The sequence below is a fragment of the Tachyglossus aculeatus genome, chromosome 7, assembly GCF_015852505.1.
Source record: "Tachyglossus aculeatus isolate mTacAcu1 chromosome 7, mTacAcu1.pri, whole genome shotgun sequence".
Taxonomy (NCBI): domain Eukaryota; kingdom Metazoa; phylum Chordata; class Mammalia; order Monotremata; family Tachyglossidae; genus Tachyglossus; species Tachyglossus aculeatus.
In genome coordinates this window covers 28,736,474-28,754,283 of record NC_052072.1, presented here as the reverse complement: position 1 = coordinate 28,754,283, position 17,810 = coordinate 28,736,474, and the positions used below count along the sequence as shown (strand labels likewise).

Below are 17,810 nucleotides of genomic sequence, written 5' to 3'. Positions count from 1 at the left end.
GAATGAATTTTACAGTTGAGGAAACTGAGGCACAGGGGAGTTAAGTGACTTGCCTTGGCAACGTCGGGGTTAGAACCTAGACCCTCCAACTCCCCAGCCTGTGATTTTTCCACTAGGCCACACTGCTTTAAAGGAACCGGCCTGCGAAGCAGCACTGCCAAAGGGCAAGGCATTGTGGAGGTGGCTCTTTCACCGGCCCATCATCAATCATCAATCATATTTATTGAGCGCTTACTATGTGCAGAGTAAGGCCCATGCTGCCGTCTATTAATCCACAAAGGAGTGGTGGGGCTTTAGTTCCAGGGAACCTTCTGCCAGGCCCCCGGAGCTCCCAAGGTTTCTTTTCCTTCTACAAGTGGCAACCCGAATCCCAAATTGAAAGTGGATCTTTGCCCTTGGCCCTCCTCCAGCATTCCTTGCTGAGCGAATAAGGATTTGGAATGTCAGAAAATAGCAAGAGGGGAGGGGAAAAAGATGCGTGCGTGTGTGTGTGTGTGTGTGTGTGTGTTTATATGTAAAAGCAGCTCTGACTGGAAGGCACAGGGGGGAACTCAACTTCCTCCAGACTGCCTCCTCTTCTTCAACTCCCAGTTCTTCTTTGTACTACTTTGGTTTCTCGAAATCCCCGGTCGAGTTTGTTGTGGCAGGAGACAAGTCTCTGCAGCCCAGCAGGGCGAAGGTTTCTTGCACTCAAAAGGTTGGGGACCGGGAGAGGCGGGGGTGGCCTTTTTCCTGGACCCGGCCACTGGAGCGGCTCGCTGGAGTTCCCTGGCAAGTTCAGAGTTCATCGCTCCCGCTGTGGATTGTGGATTCAGGATTGTGGAGCAGAGGCTCTGGTTTCCCGGGGCGGGCACTTGTAAGCCTCAGGAGGAAGCGTCCTTGTGTGGAGGAGTAAAGGGCCGGCCGCCCTAGGCACGCAGCTAGCCCGCGCCCTCTCCATCCCAGCGGCTGGACCTCGGCATTCGGGGCTGAACTTGAACCGGAGGGTTGATGGAACAGAGCTCTCAGAGAAGATCAGCTCGACTCTAGAAACTGACTTGCAGGACTGTTTGCAGTCTATTAGACCTCACTGAAAGACTCCATTCGGGAGAAGGAATTGTTCCCTTTGTGCTTTGGGGCAGCCCAAGGGCCGGTTTCCTGTGGTTTTGGAGAAGATTCAGAGGCTTGGTGCTCCTCGGCCCCTCCACGCTCTGAGACACCATGTCCTCCTTATACACCCGGAGTAAAGAGTTCACACGAAGTAGGAAGTCTCAGTCTGATTCTCCCCCAGCCTCTCCCTCCCCGATTGCCAAGACACTGCGTGTAAGCAGCATTTCCATTTCTGTTCTTCATAGTTGTGTCAAAGGTGGTGAAAGGCGGGCGGGAGGGGAGATGGAAGGGAAAAGCTTTTTACTCCTCAGAGTGCTGTTTTTCAGGGTGGTGGGGTCAAGAGGAAGAAAAAAGTGGTATGCTTAGCAAATAAAGTGCCTATTTGCTTCTCTTCAAGAGGTTAGGGTTCAAAATATTTAATATCCTCCAGACGTTGGGCAGGTTTCGACAAAGTAAAAATGCAAGTACTGTCTTGCGGTCTGTGTTTAACTGCCGGATCGCTCTCTGGCTGCAGGATTATAGAGCCACGGTCACCATATTATTTGGCGCTTTTCTTAGTTTCTTCCCTTTGTGGAGAAGCCTCCTTGTCCAGTACACTAGTGGGTTAACCCCACTTACCTGGTGAAAGCCTTTAATGTGGGAGTGAAGTCAAAGCCACTCGCCTTGTTAAGCTGCAGTTGGGGGAAGGGCGTGTGTGTTTGAGAGTGTGTGCATATGCTGCTGTGGACTTAAACTTTTGTTCCTGAAGCCACCACGAACTTGTTCCGGACCTAAAGCATGTAGCCCATTTAGAAAGCCGGGAAATTGAAGGTGGCAAGGACCTTCCGCCAGTTAAAAGCATCCTTGCATCCTCCTCGGCAGAACCCGCCCACCCTACGCCCACCCAGGGAACAACAATAGTAATAGTATTTATTAAGTGCTTACTGTGTGCAAAGCACTGTGCTAAGGTTTGGGAAAGAATAGCAAGGTGGGAGTTAGACATTCATTCATTCAATCTTATTTATTGAGCGCTTACTGTGTGCAGAGCACTTGGGAAAGTACAAGTTGGCAACATATAGAGACGGTCCCTACCCAACAGCGGGCTCACGGTCTAGAAGGGGGTGACAGACAACAAAACAAATCATGTGGACAGGTGTCAAGTCAGCAGAACAAATAGAAAAATACGGAACACTTCACGAATTTGCGTGTCATCTTCAGAGGGCTTACAACTGACAAACAAAAGGGGAGGGAAACCATTATTTCTGCTCTTGCTGAACACCTTTCTCTCAGAATGAAAGTAAGTTGGTCCTAGGGCAAAGCTTTCTCTCAGATGAAAGCAGGTGGTCCTAGGGCAGAGGATTTGGGGGTGACTGAGAAACTGAACTGTCCGTTGGAGCAAGCAGGGCAGATAAAGGGACAGTAACAACCCATGGGTAAGAGGCCAGGAGCCGCGATCAACTTATTAGGTAGCATTCCTTCCTTGGAGAGCAAAGAAAGCAGGAGGAGAGAACTTCATTTCCTTATTTAGGGAGTTTAGGGGGAAAGCAAGATGGATCAGCAGGCACCAGGAACAGCCCCCTGTGCTCCTGTGGCTTTTGAAAGGTTTATTTTACTTATAAATCATATTTGTGTTCCTTCTAAGCATCTGTCTCCCCCACCCTAACAGACTTTTTCCACAATTACTGCACTAGAAGAACAAACCTTAGTGGCATTGCTAAAAAGCTATTGTCCTGAACACTGTTCCTATTGTTCTGCTACTGCTAGCCTGCCAACCGAGGTGCCTCTAGGATCTGGGTTCTCTAATTCCAATAATAAGAGGAAGTGAACTCCCCCAGGACGGGCCGTGATCTCTAATATCAACCTGTTGCAACATCACCTTTCGAACCAAGCGTTTCCTTTGCACTAGAGCAAATAACTACATTTGCTGGTTGTGTAACATACATTCTTCTGCAAGGAGAGTCTACCTGTTCAAGAAAAAGTGTGTGGGCTGATAGTTTCGGGACGATTTGCGAGGCTGACTTGGGGTTCATTAAAGATTTGTGTATCTCTGGGTCTATTTGAAAACAAAGCTTCCTCTGCTAAATATCCTTCTTGGCCCTGGGCCCTTTCCCCTGAACTTGAAGCTAATTAACCCCAATTTGAACTTGTTGTTTGAATGTATAGATGGTCACTGCCGTGGGGTGAGGATTCTGCACCCCTCTCTGTGCCATGGCTGTCATCAGCTGCCTACCGTCTACAATGTCTTAGGGTAGACTCTCTAAGGTCGCTATCCCAAGTAGTAGTAATAATATTAATCATAATGATAATAGAAGTAATGGTAATATTTAAGTGCTTACTATTTGTCTAGGTTGTTATCCTCAATAGCAGTAATAATTATCATAGTATTTGTTAAGCGCTTACTATGTGTCAGGTACTGCACTAAGTGCTAGAGTGTATAATTAGGTTCGCCACAAGTCCCTGTCCCACCATGGAGCTCACAGTATAAAGTAGGAGGGAAAATATTTTAGATAAAATTGAAATCATGAGGCTTGGTTGCCCTAAAATCTCCCTTGCTCCTCTCCAGTCTCTCCCTCAATCAATCAATCAATCAGTCGTATTTATTGAGCGCTTACTGGGTGCAGAGCACTGTACTAAGCGCTTGGGAAGTACAAGTTGGCAACATATAGAGACAGTCCCTACCCAACAGTGGGCTCACAGTCTAGAAAGGGGAGACAGAGAACAAAACCACCCTCGTATCCCATCTTTGACTCTCCCATCTTTCCCAGCAGTATTTCAAGAGGAGATCTGCCTTCTCTCGAAGTCTGCCCCATCCCTTTGCACCTTATCAAAACACTTTCCCCTCCTCACTTGTTCCCTCCGTGACCACCATCTTCAACCGTTCACTCTGCAGTGGCTCCTCACCCACTTGTTTCAAAGATGCTCATATGTTCCCTATCCTAGAAAAAACTCCCTTGACCCCAAAGCTCCTTCCAGTTATCACTCCATCTCCCTCCTACCCTTCCTCTTTAAACTCCTTGAGTGAGTTGTCTACACCCCCTGCCTCCACTTCCTCCTCTCCAATTCTGTCCTTGACCTTCTCCAATCTGGCTTCTGCCCCTTGTCCCCTTCAGTCCACAGAAACTGCCCTCTTCAGGGTCACCCATGACCACCTTCTTGCCAAATTCAACAGCCCCTACTCCATTCTAATCCTCCTCAGTCTCTCAGCTCTCTTCAGCAATGTGGACCACCCCTCTCTCCTTGAAAGATTATCCAATCTTGGCTTCACTGACACTGTCCTCTTCTGGTTCTCCTCCCAGCTCTCTGGCTGCTCTTTCTCAGCCTCTTTTGTGGGCTCCTCCTCTGCCTTCCATCTTCTCACTGTGGGAACCTCTCAAGGCTCAGTTCTGGATCCCCGTCTATTCCCCATCTACTCCCGTGGCTTCAACTACTTTTTCTACTCTGATGATTCCCAAATCTACCTCTCCAGCTCTGACCTCTCTCCTCTGCAGTCTCACATTTTCTCCTGCCTTCATGACATTTCTAACTGGCTTTCCTGCTGACATCTGAAACTAAACATGTCCAAAACAGAACTCCTCATCTTCCCTGTTCTCCCCCGTCTTCCCATATCTGTAGACAACACTACTTTTATCCCTGTCTCCAAAGCACGTAACCTTGGTATTATTCTAGGCTCATCTCTCGTTCAACCCACTTATTTGATCTGTCACCAAATCCTGTTGGTTCTACCTTCACAGCATCGCTATAATTTGCCCTTTCCTCTCCATCCAAACTGCTACTTTGCTGATCTGAGCATTTATCATAACCTGCCTTGATTACTGCATCAGCCTCCTCACTGACCATCCTGCCTCCTGTCTCTCCCCGCTGCAATCCACACTTCATTCAGCTGCCTAGACCGTTGTTCTAAAAAAAGTTCAGTCCACATCTCCCCACTCCAGAGAAACCTCCAGTGGTTGCCCGTCCACCTCTGCATCAAACAGAAATTTCTTTCCATTGTCTTTAAAGTACTTAATCGACTCTCCTCCTCCTACCTTACCTGGTTAGTTTCCTCCTCCCAGCCTCCACACTGTGGTCCTCTAACTCCAGCTTACTCCCCATACCTTGATCTTGTCTATCTCGCCACTGACCCGTCTGTTTCTAGACTGTGAGCCTGTTGTTGGGTAGGGACCATCTGTAGATGTCGCCAACTTGTACTTCCCAAGTGCTTAGTACAGTGCTCTGCACACAGTAAGTGCTCAATAAATACGATTGAATGAATGACGTCCCTCTGGCCTGGAACTACCTCCCGTTCACATACAATGGACCACCATTCTCCCCACTTTCGTTGCCATATTTAAAATCGTATCTCCTCCAAAAGGCCTTCCCTGACCAAGCCTTCATTTCCCCCTACTCCTTCTCCCTCCTTTTTTTCATTTTTTTAAGGTACTTAAGTGCTTACTATGTGCCAGGCACTGTTCTACAGGCTGGGGTAATATACAAAGTAATCAGGTTGGACCGTCATTCATTCATTCAATCGTATTTATTGAGTGCTTACTCTGTGCAGAGTAGTAAGCGTTTGGGAAGTACAAGTTGGCAACATATAGAGACGGTCCCTACCCAACAGCGGGCTCACAGTCTAGAGTCTTTATCCCCATTTTCCAGATGAGGTGACTAAGGCACAGAGAAGTTAGTGACTTGGCCAAGGTCACCCAGCAGAGAAGTGGCGGAGCCGGGATTAGAACCCAGGTCCTTCCGACTCCCAGGCTGATGCTCTAGCCACTAGGTCAAGCTGCTTTGGCATTGTACATACACTTGGAACTATACCCTTTAAGCACTTGATATTCACTCCGTCCCCCAGCGCGTTTGTGGCTGAGCCAAGAAGCAGCGTGGCTCAGTGGAAAGAGCCCGGGCTTGGGAGTCAGAGGTCATGGGTTCTAATCCTGGCTCCGCCACTTACCGGCTGTGTGACTTTGGGCGAGTCACTTAAGAGCTCTGTGCCTCGGTTACCTCATTTGTAAAATGAGGATTAAGATTGTGAGCCCCACGTGGAACAACCTGATCACCTTGTATCCCCCAGAGCTTAGAACAGTGTTTTGCACATAGTAAGCGCTTAACAAATACCATCATTATTATTATTATTATTTTGTCCTTATCCATAATTTATTTTAATGCCTGCCTCCCCCATAGACCGTTAGCTTTTTGTAGACAGGGATCATGTCTACCAACTCTGTTGTACTCTCCCAAGCACTTAATATTGTCCCCTGCCCAGCATTAAATACTCATAAAATACCATTAATTGAATCCTCATTTTACAGATGAGGAACCTAAGGCACAGAGCAGTTAAGTGACTTGCCCAGGGTCACACAGCAGGCAAGTGGCAGAGCTAGGATTAGAACCCAGTTCCTCTGACTCCCAAGCCCATCCTCTTTCCACTAGGTCGTGTTGTTTCCCAACAGTAACAGGAACAGAGGGTGAAAGGCTATAGGAGGGCTTCGTCAGTCATTTAATCATTTTTGTGAAGCTTCTAATTTAATTGGGGCAGAGCACTACACTCAGAGATTACAAAATCATCATCATGGCATTTGTTAAGCGCTTACTATGTGCAAGACACTGTTCTAAGCGCTGGGGAGGATACAAGGTGATCAGGTTGTCCCACATGGGGCTCACAGTCTTAATCCCCATTTTATAGATGAGGTGACTGAGGCACAGAGAAGTTAAGTGACTTGCCCAAAGTCACACAGCTGAGAAGAGGTGGAGCCAGGATTAGAACCCATGACCTCTGACTCCCAAGCCCGTGCTGTTTCCACTGAGCCACGCTGCTTCCCTTGGCCACGCTGCTTCCCCTAGACATGATTATATTAGACATGATCGTAGCCCTCAAGGAGTTTGCAGTTTAGCTGGGGAGACAAGCACTAAAAACAGTTTTAAGTGGGAAAGCATCGAAGTTTGAAGTTTCATGCAGACATAAGTGCTATTGGAAGAGAGGGGATGTTAGGTTCTTAGGTGATGCTGAAGTGCTCAAATGGCCCCTGAGAGGGGAGGATACAAAGTTGGGGAGTCGAGAGTTTATTCAGGAAAGGCCTGCTAGAGGAGAAGTGATTTCAGGAGGGCCTAGAAGATGGGGAGAGCTGTGAGTGGTCTGTAAGTTGTAAATGAGGAAGGACGGCAAGAGGCCAACAGGAGAAACAAGAATGAGCTCGGGGCTAGGTTAGCTTGAGGAACAAAATGTACAAACTGGGGTGTAGTGACTTAAGAATGAAAATAAATAGTGGGGAGAGAACTAATTAAAGCCAGTGGTCAGCAGTTTCAGTTGGATGCAGGGAGGAATGGATGACCATTGGAAGATTTTGAGGAATGGGGACACGGACACAGAATTATGTTTAGAAAAGTGATCCAGATAGTGGAATGAGGGATGATCTGGAGAGGATTTTGAGGAATGGAAACATGAGCACAGAATTACATTTAGAAAAGTGATCCAGATAGTGGAACGAAGGATGAACTGGAGAGGGAAGGAGAGAGACTGGAGGCAAGGTCGCCAGCCAAAGAGGCTGATGCAGTAGTCGAGTAGTTGAAAAGCAGCTTGGCCTAGTGGATAGAGCAGGGGCCTGGGAATCAGAAGGACCTGAGTTCTAATCCCGGCTCCGCCACTTATCTGCTCTGTGACCTTGGCCAAGTCACTTAACTTCTCTTTGCCTCCACTCCCTCATATGTAAAATGGGGATAAAGACTATGAGCCCCAGTGTGGGATGGGGACTGTGTCCATCTTGATTAGTTTGTGTCTACTCCAGTGCTTAGTATAGTGCATGGCACATAGTAAGCACTTCACAAGTATCATAAAAAAAAGAGTAAGGATTTGACACGAGCCTGTACCAGTGAGATATAAGTTTGGATGGAGAAGAATGAGCTGATTCTAGAAATGTTGTGGAGAAAAAACTGACAGGATTTAGTGACAGTTGTGGATATGACAGGCCAGAGTCAAGGACAACATCAAGGTTATGGTCTGTGAGACTGGAAGGAAAGTGGTACTGTGTAAACTTCTGAGAAAGCCAGGGGGAGGACAGGGTTTAGGGGGGAAGATAAGGAGTTCTGTTTGGACGTGTTAAGTTTGGGGTGGCAGCAGGATGTCCAAGTAGTATTGTCTTGGAGGCTGGAAGAAAAGAAAGGAGATATATATACAGAGAGGGAGATGTAGATTTGGGAATTATCTGCATAGAGGTGGTAGTTGAAGCCATGTGGGCAACTAAGTTCTCCAAGGGAGTGGGTGTAGATGGAGAATAGAGGGGGAACCAGAACTGAACCTGGAAGGATGTCCACAGTTAGGGGCTAGAAGTCAGCGGAGGATCCCGTGACAAAGACTGAGAGTGAGTGGCCAGAGAAATAGGAGGAGAATTAGGAGAGGACAGTGTCAGTGAAACTGAGGTTGGATAATGTTTCCAGAAGAAGGGGTTGTTCAGCAGTGTTGAAGGCAGCTGAGAGGTCAAGGAGGATTAAGATAGAGAGCATTGAATTTGGCAAGAAGGAAATCATCCGTGACCTTTGAGAGGGCAGTTTCTGTGGAATGAAGGAGAAGGAAGCCAGATTGGAAGGGCTCAAGGAGAGAATTGGAGGAGAGAAATTTGAGATTATGTGTATAGACAATTTGCTCAAGGAGTTTGGCGAGGAATGGTAGGAGGGAGATGGGGATATAACTGGAGGGGATCATGCTGTCAAGGCAGAGTTTTTTTTACAATAGGAGAGACAGGAGATTGTTTGAAAGCAGTGGGGAAGAAGCCACTGGAGAGTAAACAGTTGAAGGTGGCAGTCAGGGAGGGAAAAAGGGAGGGGGCAACTGTTTGATCAAGTGCAAAGACATGGGGTTGGATGCACTAGTGGAGGGGGTGGATTTTGAGAGACAGCAGGAGATCTCCTCTTGAGATACTTCTGGGTAGTATGGGATTGTTGAAGAAGGGGCAGGAGGAAGAAGGGACTGGAGAGGAGCAGGGGAGATTTTAGGGAAATCATGCCTCATAGTTTCAATGTGCTCAATAAAGTAGGTAGCCAGGCCATTAGGGGTAAGAAGGAAGCAGGGGAACGAGTTTGAGGGGGGAATTAAACATCTGGAACATCTGGCAAGGCAGTGGGTATGTGGATGGGCAACCGTTGGAAGTTTTTGAGGAGTGGAACGATACCATCATCAATAGTATTTATTGAGTGCTTACTGTGGACAGAGAGAGCACTGTACTAAGTGCCTGGGAGAGTACACAACAGAGATGATAGGCACGTTCCCTGCCCACAACAAGTGGAGTGATATGGACCAGAAAAATGATGCATGCAGCAGAGTAAAGTATGGACTGGAGTTGGGAGATGTGGGAGGCAGGGAGGTCAGCGAGGAAGCCTGGGATCTGGTCTTGCCGTTTGAGCTAGGGTTCGGCCTGTAAATGATGCTGATGGAACTGTTTGTGGAGCCAGTTGGAGCACCTCGTTGGAGCCCTAGAGCTCACAGCTGGACTCTGAAAGGTGGACTGCACTATAGCTCTGGGGATCTTTATCAAGCACCTGATTCCACACCGCTGCCACACTCCGTTGGACAGTCTCCCGAAGGATGTCCAAGCCTTCTTGATTTGGTTTTCTACTTCCTGTGTCTACCATTGCGTCGTTGGTTGGTGAGCTGCCTAGTTAGCAGAATTACATAGCTGTGTTTAGTTCTGTGTTGCCCATATACATTTTTGGTTATGTGTTTGGTTTCCCAATTGTAGACTGGTACATCATCTTGATTTTCTTTAGATTTGTCACAAGTCCATAGCTCCTGCCTGACTGTGAAACTGTTTCCAATCATTTTTTTAATATATATAGTATTTGTCAAGTGCTTACTATGAATCAGGCACTGTACTAAGCAATGGGGTAGATACAAGCTAATCAGGCCATGTCACACATGGGGCTCACAGTCTTAATCCTCATTTTACCGATGAGGTAATTGAGGCACAGAGAAGTTTATTACTTTTTTTAATGGTATTTGTTAAGTGCTTACTATGTGCCGGGCATCGTACTAAGAGCTGGGGTAGATGCCAACTAATCACATTGGACACAGTCTATGTCTTAGTCCCCATTTTGCAGAAGAGGTAACTGAGGCCCAGAGAAGTGAAGTGACTTGCCGAAGGTCACACAATAGACAAGCGGCGGAACTGGGATTAGAATCATTTGTTTGCTTTCTTGGGTATGGATCTCTATGTTGCAGTCTTTTGCGTACCTTATATTGGACAGCTTTTCTCAGATAAACCTGTAAGAAAGCATAGGGCTACTATGGCTGCATAAAAAGCTTAGACAGAGATCGAAAGTAATACTCAGAAACCTTAAGATGTCTTTAAAGGGATCCACCGTAAAAATTTTCATAATAAGCTCAACATTTTCAGGGGGCCAAGTGAAAACTATAAGCCTGTACATGAAACTAGCTAAGCAGAAATGCAGAAATACAGTACGGTTCCACCCAATAATGGGGGAAAAGCAACATAATAAGAGTACGAACAGTTAGTATCTCAAAGGCAGGAACTGTGTCTTCTTCCTTTTGTCTTCTAGGGCACGCATTATGAGTGTTCAACCCATATTTCACAACTTGTCTTCTCTCGGGTTGCACCGAACCCGGAATGTTTTCCCAACAACAGTTCTTTAGGACTGAATATCTTCCGAGGCTCCAGTCCAGAAGAACGTGTCTCAGAGGGGCGGGGGAGCTTATTTGCTTTTGGAAGTTCGAGGTGGGAAAAGACGCATCTTTGACGTGTTTCTAGGGCAGCTTGGAACATTGTGTTAATGATACTGAATGCTCAGGAGGTTCTCTTGCTCAATAATATGGGAGTAATTGGCCTTAAGAAAATGAAGGAAGAGCCATGGCCCTTAGCCCATGAAGTAACCACAAGATGTGCGAGCCCCATTAATGAAATTGGAAAACGAACTTCCTACGTTAGTCATTTTCAAACCTGCGCTAGGAAATCGTGTCCCATAGACTTCTGAAACCTTAGTGACTCATTTTTTTATATGTTTTTTATTAAGTGCTTATTATGTGCCAAGCATTGTACTGAGCGCTGGGATAGATCCAAGATGTTGCGTCGTACACAGTCCCTGTCCATCATTGGGCTCACAGTCTCAGTATAAGAGAGCAGGATTTAATCCCCATTCTACAGATGAGGAAACTGTGAGCCCGTTGTTGGGTAGGGACCGTCTCTATATGTTGCCAACTTGTACTTCCCAAGCGCTTAGTATAGTGCTCTGCACACAGTAAGCACTCAATAAATATGATTGAATGAATGAGTGAATGAAACAGAGGCATAGAGAAGTGAAGTGACTTGCCCAAAGTCACGCAGCAGATATATGGCGGAGCCGGGATTAGCCTTCTTCCCACAAAAAGGTGGCAAGTATCGATCGGGGCTGCACAAAGTTGAAAAATTCAAATTAACCGTACTAGCAGTTTTTCCTCATAAATTACAGTGATATTTAAAATATAATACTGTAGACTTGAAAATAAAATGCTAATGAAGTTGGGGAATGCCCCTCAATATCAGGATTTCAAATTCCAGAAAAGATTTCTCTGTAAAAGTAATAATAATAATAATAGTGGCATTTGTTAAGTGCTTACTGTGTGCCAAGTACTATACTAAGCGCTGAGGTGGATACAAGCAAATTGGGTTGGTCATAGTCCCTGTCCCACATGGGGCTCACAGTCTCAATTCCAATTTTACAGATGGGGTAACTGAGGCACAGAGAAGTGAAGTGACTTGCCCAGGGTCATACAGTAGACAAGTGGCAGGGCCGGGATTAGAACCCATGACCTTCCAACTTCCAGGCCGTGCTAGAGGCAAAATTAACTTTACACTGAATCTCAAAGACCAACCCTAAAGCTGTCTGGAATCCTCAGCTAGAAGCAGAGATAATCAGAAACCTTTTTCTCATCTGTAGTGATGGTAGTAGTGCTTAGTACAGTGCCTGGCACCTAGCAAGTGCTTTAACAAACACTTTAATTATTATTCCAGTGCTTAATACAGTGCCTGGCTCACAGAAAGCCCTTAACAAATGATGTAATTATTATCCCAGGGCTTAGTACAGTGCCTGGCACACAGTAAGCGCTTAACAAATACCACAGTTATTATTATTTATTGAGTGGCTGCTTGGTGTAGTGCCCTGTATTCTTTGGAAAAGGGGAACTGAGAGCTCAGAAGCTTCAGTTTTGCTTCTCCTATGAACTAGTCAACAACTCTGCATTCGTGAAACATTTGGAGAATAAATATTTACTGTTTGCATGAATCTTCATCTATTTGATTACCCAAACGTAGTCACATTCTGACTCTAGGCTTTCAAAACACTTCATATTGATGAACATTATTTGCATGTAAGTAGTGCTTTTCTCCTGGATTACTCTGAACATTATACACCGTATTTTCTTATCCTCAAGATCTCAAACCGGTGCATCTGTGGCATCGCAAATCTGGAATTCATATTTTCCCCTACTTTATAATCTGTTGTCATACATTGGAAAACATTAGTCTAGCTGAGTTAATGCTAATGTGGAATTCAATCTGTTAACCATTTGTCTCTAATTAAAAGCACTAGTGCATAATTTTTCTCTGTGCTCCAGAAGTCAATATGCAGGGAGTCTTCCATTGAAATATTTTTTTGCACATGCAAGAGAATGGAAAAGGCCAGGGATAAGTGGTGAATTTCATCATTTCGGATTATTTGAATTGAGAGGAACCTAGACTGGGCTCAAATTGGCTCCTGCCATTGTGGGTCTGGAGAGATCTGAGGAGGTTTAAGAAAGAAGCAGTCACGTTCCTCACAGGGGAACACTCACCTTTCTGGGAACTGCTCCGATGGCTGTCCTCAGTCTCCTGTACATGGTTGAGGAATTGTTTCTGCCCCGTCGACTTTTAAGGATGGACTCTAAGGCCATCACATTCCGTTGAAAGAGCATGGATCCTGGGAGTCAGAGGACTTGGGTTCTAATCCCAGCTCTGCCACTTGTCTGTCGTGTGACCTTGAGCAAGTCACTTGACTTCTCTGTGCTTCTGCACAATGGGGGGTCAATACTTGTTCTTCCTCCTACCTAGACCGTAAGGCCCATGTGGGACCTGATTATCTTGTATCTACCCCAGTGCTATTTCCTGGTAATCTGGGGATTTAGTGCTAAGTGGAGATGGCCGACCCACCATTCTCCTTATGACTGCGTGATGACACTGAGGAAGGGGGCAGAGAGCACTCTTGGGATCCCACGTGAGAAATAGCTTGGCTTAGAGGAAGGAGCACGGTCTTGGGAGTCAGAAGTCGTGAGTTCTAATCCCGGCTCCACCACTTATCAGCTGTGTGACTTTGAGAAAGTCAATTAACTTCTGTGTTAATTGACTCAGTTCCCTCATCTGTAAAATGGGGATTAAGACTGTGAGCCCCATGTGGGGCAACCTGACTATCTTGTATCTACCCCAGCACTTAGAACAGTGCTTGGCACAAGTAAGCGCTTAACAAATACTATTATTATTATTATTATCCCATCCAGTCTCCCAGGACCTCAGGAAGTATTCCTTCTTTTGAGGCTCTGCTGCTTTTATGAATGAGAGGGAGGGATCTGCGGGGTGGGGAAGGGGGAGTAATAATAACGATGGTATTTATTCCATAGTCACACAGCTGACAAGTGATGGAGCCGGGATTAGAACCCACGACCTCTGACTCCCAAGCCAATGCTCTTTCCACTAAGCCAAGCTACTTCTCTAGTAGAAAGTAACAGCCCAAAGTTGGGGTAGTGGATGGCATTACTGAGTTGTGCTGCTTCCATTTCCAGTCTCTCTCTGCCCTCCTCTCCAGGCTGGGAAAGGGAGGCCCAGGAGATTTCCTTTGTTTTGGCTACTGCCATCCAAGTGGGTGTTTTTTAACTATCTGATGACACCTCCCTCCCGTACAAGGTTAAGGAATTGTTTCTGCCACATCGACTTTTAAAGAAGGGCTCTAGGGCCATCACATTCAGTTAAAAGATCGTGGATCCAGGAGTCAGAGGACTTGGATCCTAACCCCAGCTCTGCCACTTGTCTGCTGTGTGACCTTGAGCAAGTCACTTCACTTCTCCGTGCCTCAGTTCCCTCACCTGCTAAATGGGGATTCAATACCTGTTCTCCCTCCTACCAAGATTATAAGCTCTATGTGGGACCTGATTATCTTGTATCTACCCCAGTGCTTAGTACAATACCCACAGTAAGCACTTAACAAATATTATTATTATTCCTGAATATCAGGATGATAAAAGAATAGGGCAGACTAATGTGGGAAAATGTAGCGTCTCCATTCCTGGAGATCTTTATTTAAAAAATAGGCAGCCACCTGTCCCACATTCACCTGACTAGAGGTAGAGGGTTGGATCCAGTGACTCGTGAATAAGATCCTTTCCAATCAATCAATCAATCAATAGTATTTATTGAGCGCTTACTGTGTGCAGAGCACTGTACTAAGCCCTTGGGAAGTACAAGTTGGCAACATATAGATACAGTCCCTACCCAACAGTGGGCTCACAGTCTAAAAGAGGGAGACAGAGAACAAAACCAAACATACTAATAAAATAAATAGAATAGGTAGGTACAAGTAAAATAAATAAATAGAGTAATAAATATGTACAAACATATATACATATATACAGGTGCTGTGGGGAAGGGAAGGAGGTAAGATGGGGGGATGGAGAGGGGGATGAGAGGGAGAGGAAGGAAGGGGTTCAGTCTGGGAAGGCCTCCTGGAGGAGGTGAGCTCTCAGTAGGGCCTTGAAGGGAGGAAGAGAGCTTTAGAAGCTTCCAGCTTTAGGACTGCGTGTTTTCATGTTTCCTCTGGGGTCAGTTAGCTGTAATTAGAGAGTTGGTTTGGGGTCCCCATCCCTGAAAAACGGCAACATCTTTTATTCCAACATTGCAAGATATAGCAGTAAAGCAGTTGAACAGAAAAACAGAATGTGTGTTCGAATGGCTGCTTCGGCGGGGAATCGTGCCATAACCTGCTTGTTCAAGTGGGAAGCAGCAGCCTAATGCAGAGATTTTCACATTTCCCTTTGTGGGTGATTACAAAAAAAACTCCCTTTTGTAATTAGCAATTTCAGACATGATGAGCCAGCCAGACAATTTGCACGCTCACCCTTGTCTGCAGACATGAGTCGCAGAACCTAATGGTGTCGGCTCCCCAGGTAACCCTCCCAGCCTCCCAAATTCGCATATCTCAATTCCGAGGTAATAATGGCATTTAATTAAGCACTTACTATGTGCAAAGCACCGTTCTAAGCAATGGGGAGGTTACAAGGTGATCAGGTTGTCCCATGGTGGGCTTACAGTCTTAATCCTCCTTTTACAGATGAGGTAACTGAGGCACAGAGAAGTTAAGTGCCCAAGGTCACACAGCTGACAATTGGTGGAGCCGGGATTTGAACCCATGACCTCTCACTCCAAAGCCCGTGCTCTTTCCACTGAGCCACGCTGCTTCTCTAGGTGATCCAGATTGATGACAGGTTTAGACCCTGTTATCCATGTAGTTGGGGAAATGGGACCAGAGCCCATACCTGAGTTACAGCTCAGTTATCTTTTTCCTTAACTGGTTCAGTTCCTTCCCATATTATCTAGAGCCATAAAAACATAAGCCGTGTCCTGATTTGGTCAAAGCGATAGTCCAGCCACCGCTCCATTCTGGCTAAGACTGAGCTTGCACAACTTTTTGTGGTAATTTACCCCCACCGCGCTAAGAGAAGAAATCTTTGGTGTGATCATTTGAGTGTCACTTAGTCTCCTTTCTTCTCTACCTTCCTCGGGCAGAGATGCTCATGAGCAGTGAAGCGGACCAGGGTTGAGGTAGTAACAACCGGGGATGGCCAGATAAAAAGTTCCTGAACAATTTAAAATGGCTGAAAAACACTGGAGTACAGAATCCAGTCAGGATCACAGTAAGCAGGGCAAGGGTCCGGGACAGAAATCTGATCAGTGGCTACTCCCTGTTATAGGTGATCACACAGAAAACTGTACAGAAACCACTCCCATGGGCATGGTATTTGTCCTGTGAACCAATAGGAATGTATATATGAAGTACAAAATTCATTTCAATCAGTCAATCAATCATATTTATTGAGCACTTACTGTCTGCAGAGGACTGTACTAAGCTACTAAGCTCTTGGGAGAGTGCAATATAACAATAAACAGATACATTCCCTCTCCACAATGGTCTTTCATTCGAGAGGGAGAGACAGACATTAATGTAAATGTTTAAATTACAGATATGTACGTAAGTGCTATGGGGCTGGGAGGAGGGGATTAATAAAGGGAGCAAATCAGGGCGACAGAAGGAAGTGGGAGAAGGGGAAAGAACAACAAAATCAGGAAAGGCCTCTTGGAGGAGATTCAGTAATATGTTGTCGTTAAAGCCCATAACTAGTAAATAGCATCTCATTTAGCCAGACCACAGCATGGCTCAGTGGAAAGAGCATGGGCTTTGGAGTAGGGTCATGGGTTCAAATCCCGGCTCCACCAATTAGCTGTATGACTTTAGGCAAGTCACTTAACTTTTCTGTGCCTCAGTTATCTCATCTGTAAAATGGGGATTAAGATTGTGAACACCCGGGGGACAACCTGATCACCTGTAACATCCACAGTGCTTAGAACAGTGCTTTGCACGTAGTAATCGCTTAATAAATGCCATCAGCATCATCATGTGCCTTCAATAAGGCTTTGAAGGGGAGTAGAGGAATTGTCTGTTGGATATGAGGAAGGAGGGCGATCCAGGTCAGCGGAAGGAAGTGGGTGAGAGGATGGCGGCGAGATAGACGAGATGGAGGTACAATGAGAAGGTTAGCGTTAGAAGAGCAAAGTGTGCGGGCTAAGTTGTAGTAGGGAGGTGAGGCAGGAAGAGGGCAGGCGATTGAGTGCTTTAAAGCCAATGATAAAGACTTTATATTTGTGACCTTGAGATCTTTCAAGATCTCACAGTTTGTGAGATAGTCAATGAAGGCCATATTTAAAATGTCAGGCCATCTGCTTAATGTCTTTGTGCAGTAAAATTCTGTTAACAGTACCTTATGTTTCAAGATTCACCATTATCAGTCATTAATGGTATTAAGCACCTGAGGGAGTTCAATACATCAGAGTTGGTAGACACGTTCCTGCCCCACAGCAAGCTTATTGTCGAGATGGGGAGATGGATATTAATGTGTATAAATGATTTATAGCATATAATTCGTAGATATGTATTTAAGTGCTGTGGGGCTGAGGTTGGGATGAACATCAAATGCCCAAAGGTCACAGATCCAAGTCGATGCAGAAGGGAGAGGGAGCCAGGGAAAAGGCTTAATTGGGAAAGGCCTCTTGGAGGAGATACGGCCTTAATAAGCAGCGTGGCTCAGTGGAAAGAGCACGGGCTTTGGAGTCAGAGGTCATGGGTTTGAATGCCGGCTCTGCCAATTGTCAGCAGTGTGACTTTGGGCAAGTCACTTAACTTCCCTGTGCCTCAGTTCCCTCAGCTGTACAATGGGGATGAAGACGTCATCCCCCGGGCCTGGAATGCCCTCCCTCTGCCCATCCGCCAAGCTAGCTCTCTTCCTCCCTTCAAGGCCCTACTGAGTGAGAGCTCACCTCCTCCAGGAGGCCTTCCCAGACTGAGCCTCTTCCTTCCTCTCCCCCTCGTCCCCCCTCCATCCCCCCATCTTACCTCCTTCCCTTCCCACAGCACCTGTATATATGTATATATGTTTGTACATATTTATTACTCTATTTTACTTGTATATATCTATTCTATTTATT

At 46.0% G+C, this 17,810-nt stretch overlaps 1 protein-coding gene across 7 annotated transcripts in view; it reads left to right on the top strand.

Annotated features, from left to right (window-relative positions):
* Positions 1-17,810, top strand: part of PPP1R12B (protein phosphatase 1 regulatory subunit 12B) — a 282,648-nt gene that overhangs the window by 209,701 nt on the left and 55,137 nt on the right. Inside the window, exon 1 of one of the 7 annotated variants that reach the window (XM_038748888.1) lies at positions 579-1,302. The exons of the other annotated variants lie outside the window; for them this stretch is intronic. Within the exon in view, the coding sequence (XP_038604816.1) occupies positions 1,201-1,302 (102 nt within the window). The 5' untranslated portion in view covers positions 579-1,200. Of the gene's footprint in view, positions 1-578; positions 1,303-17,810 lie in introns of those variants that run through there. 7 annotated transcript variants of the gene reach the window in all.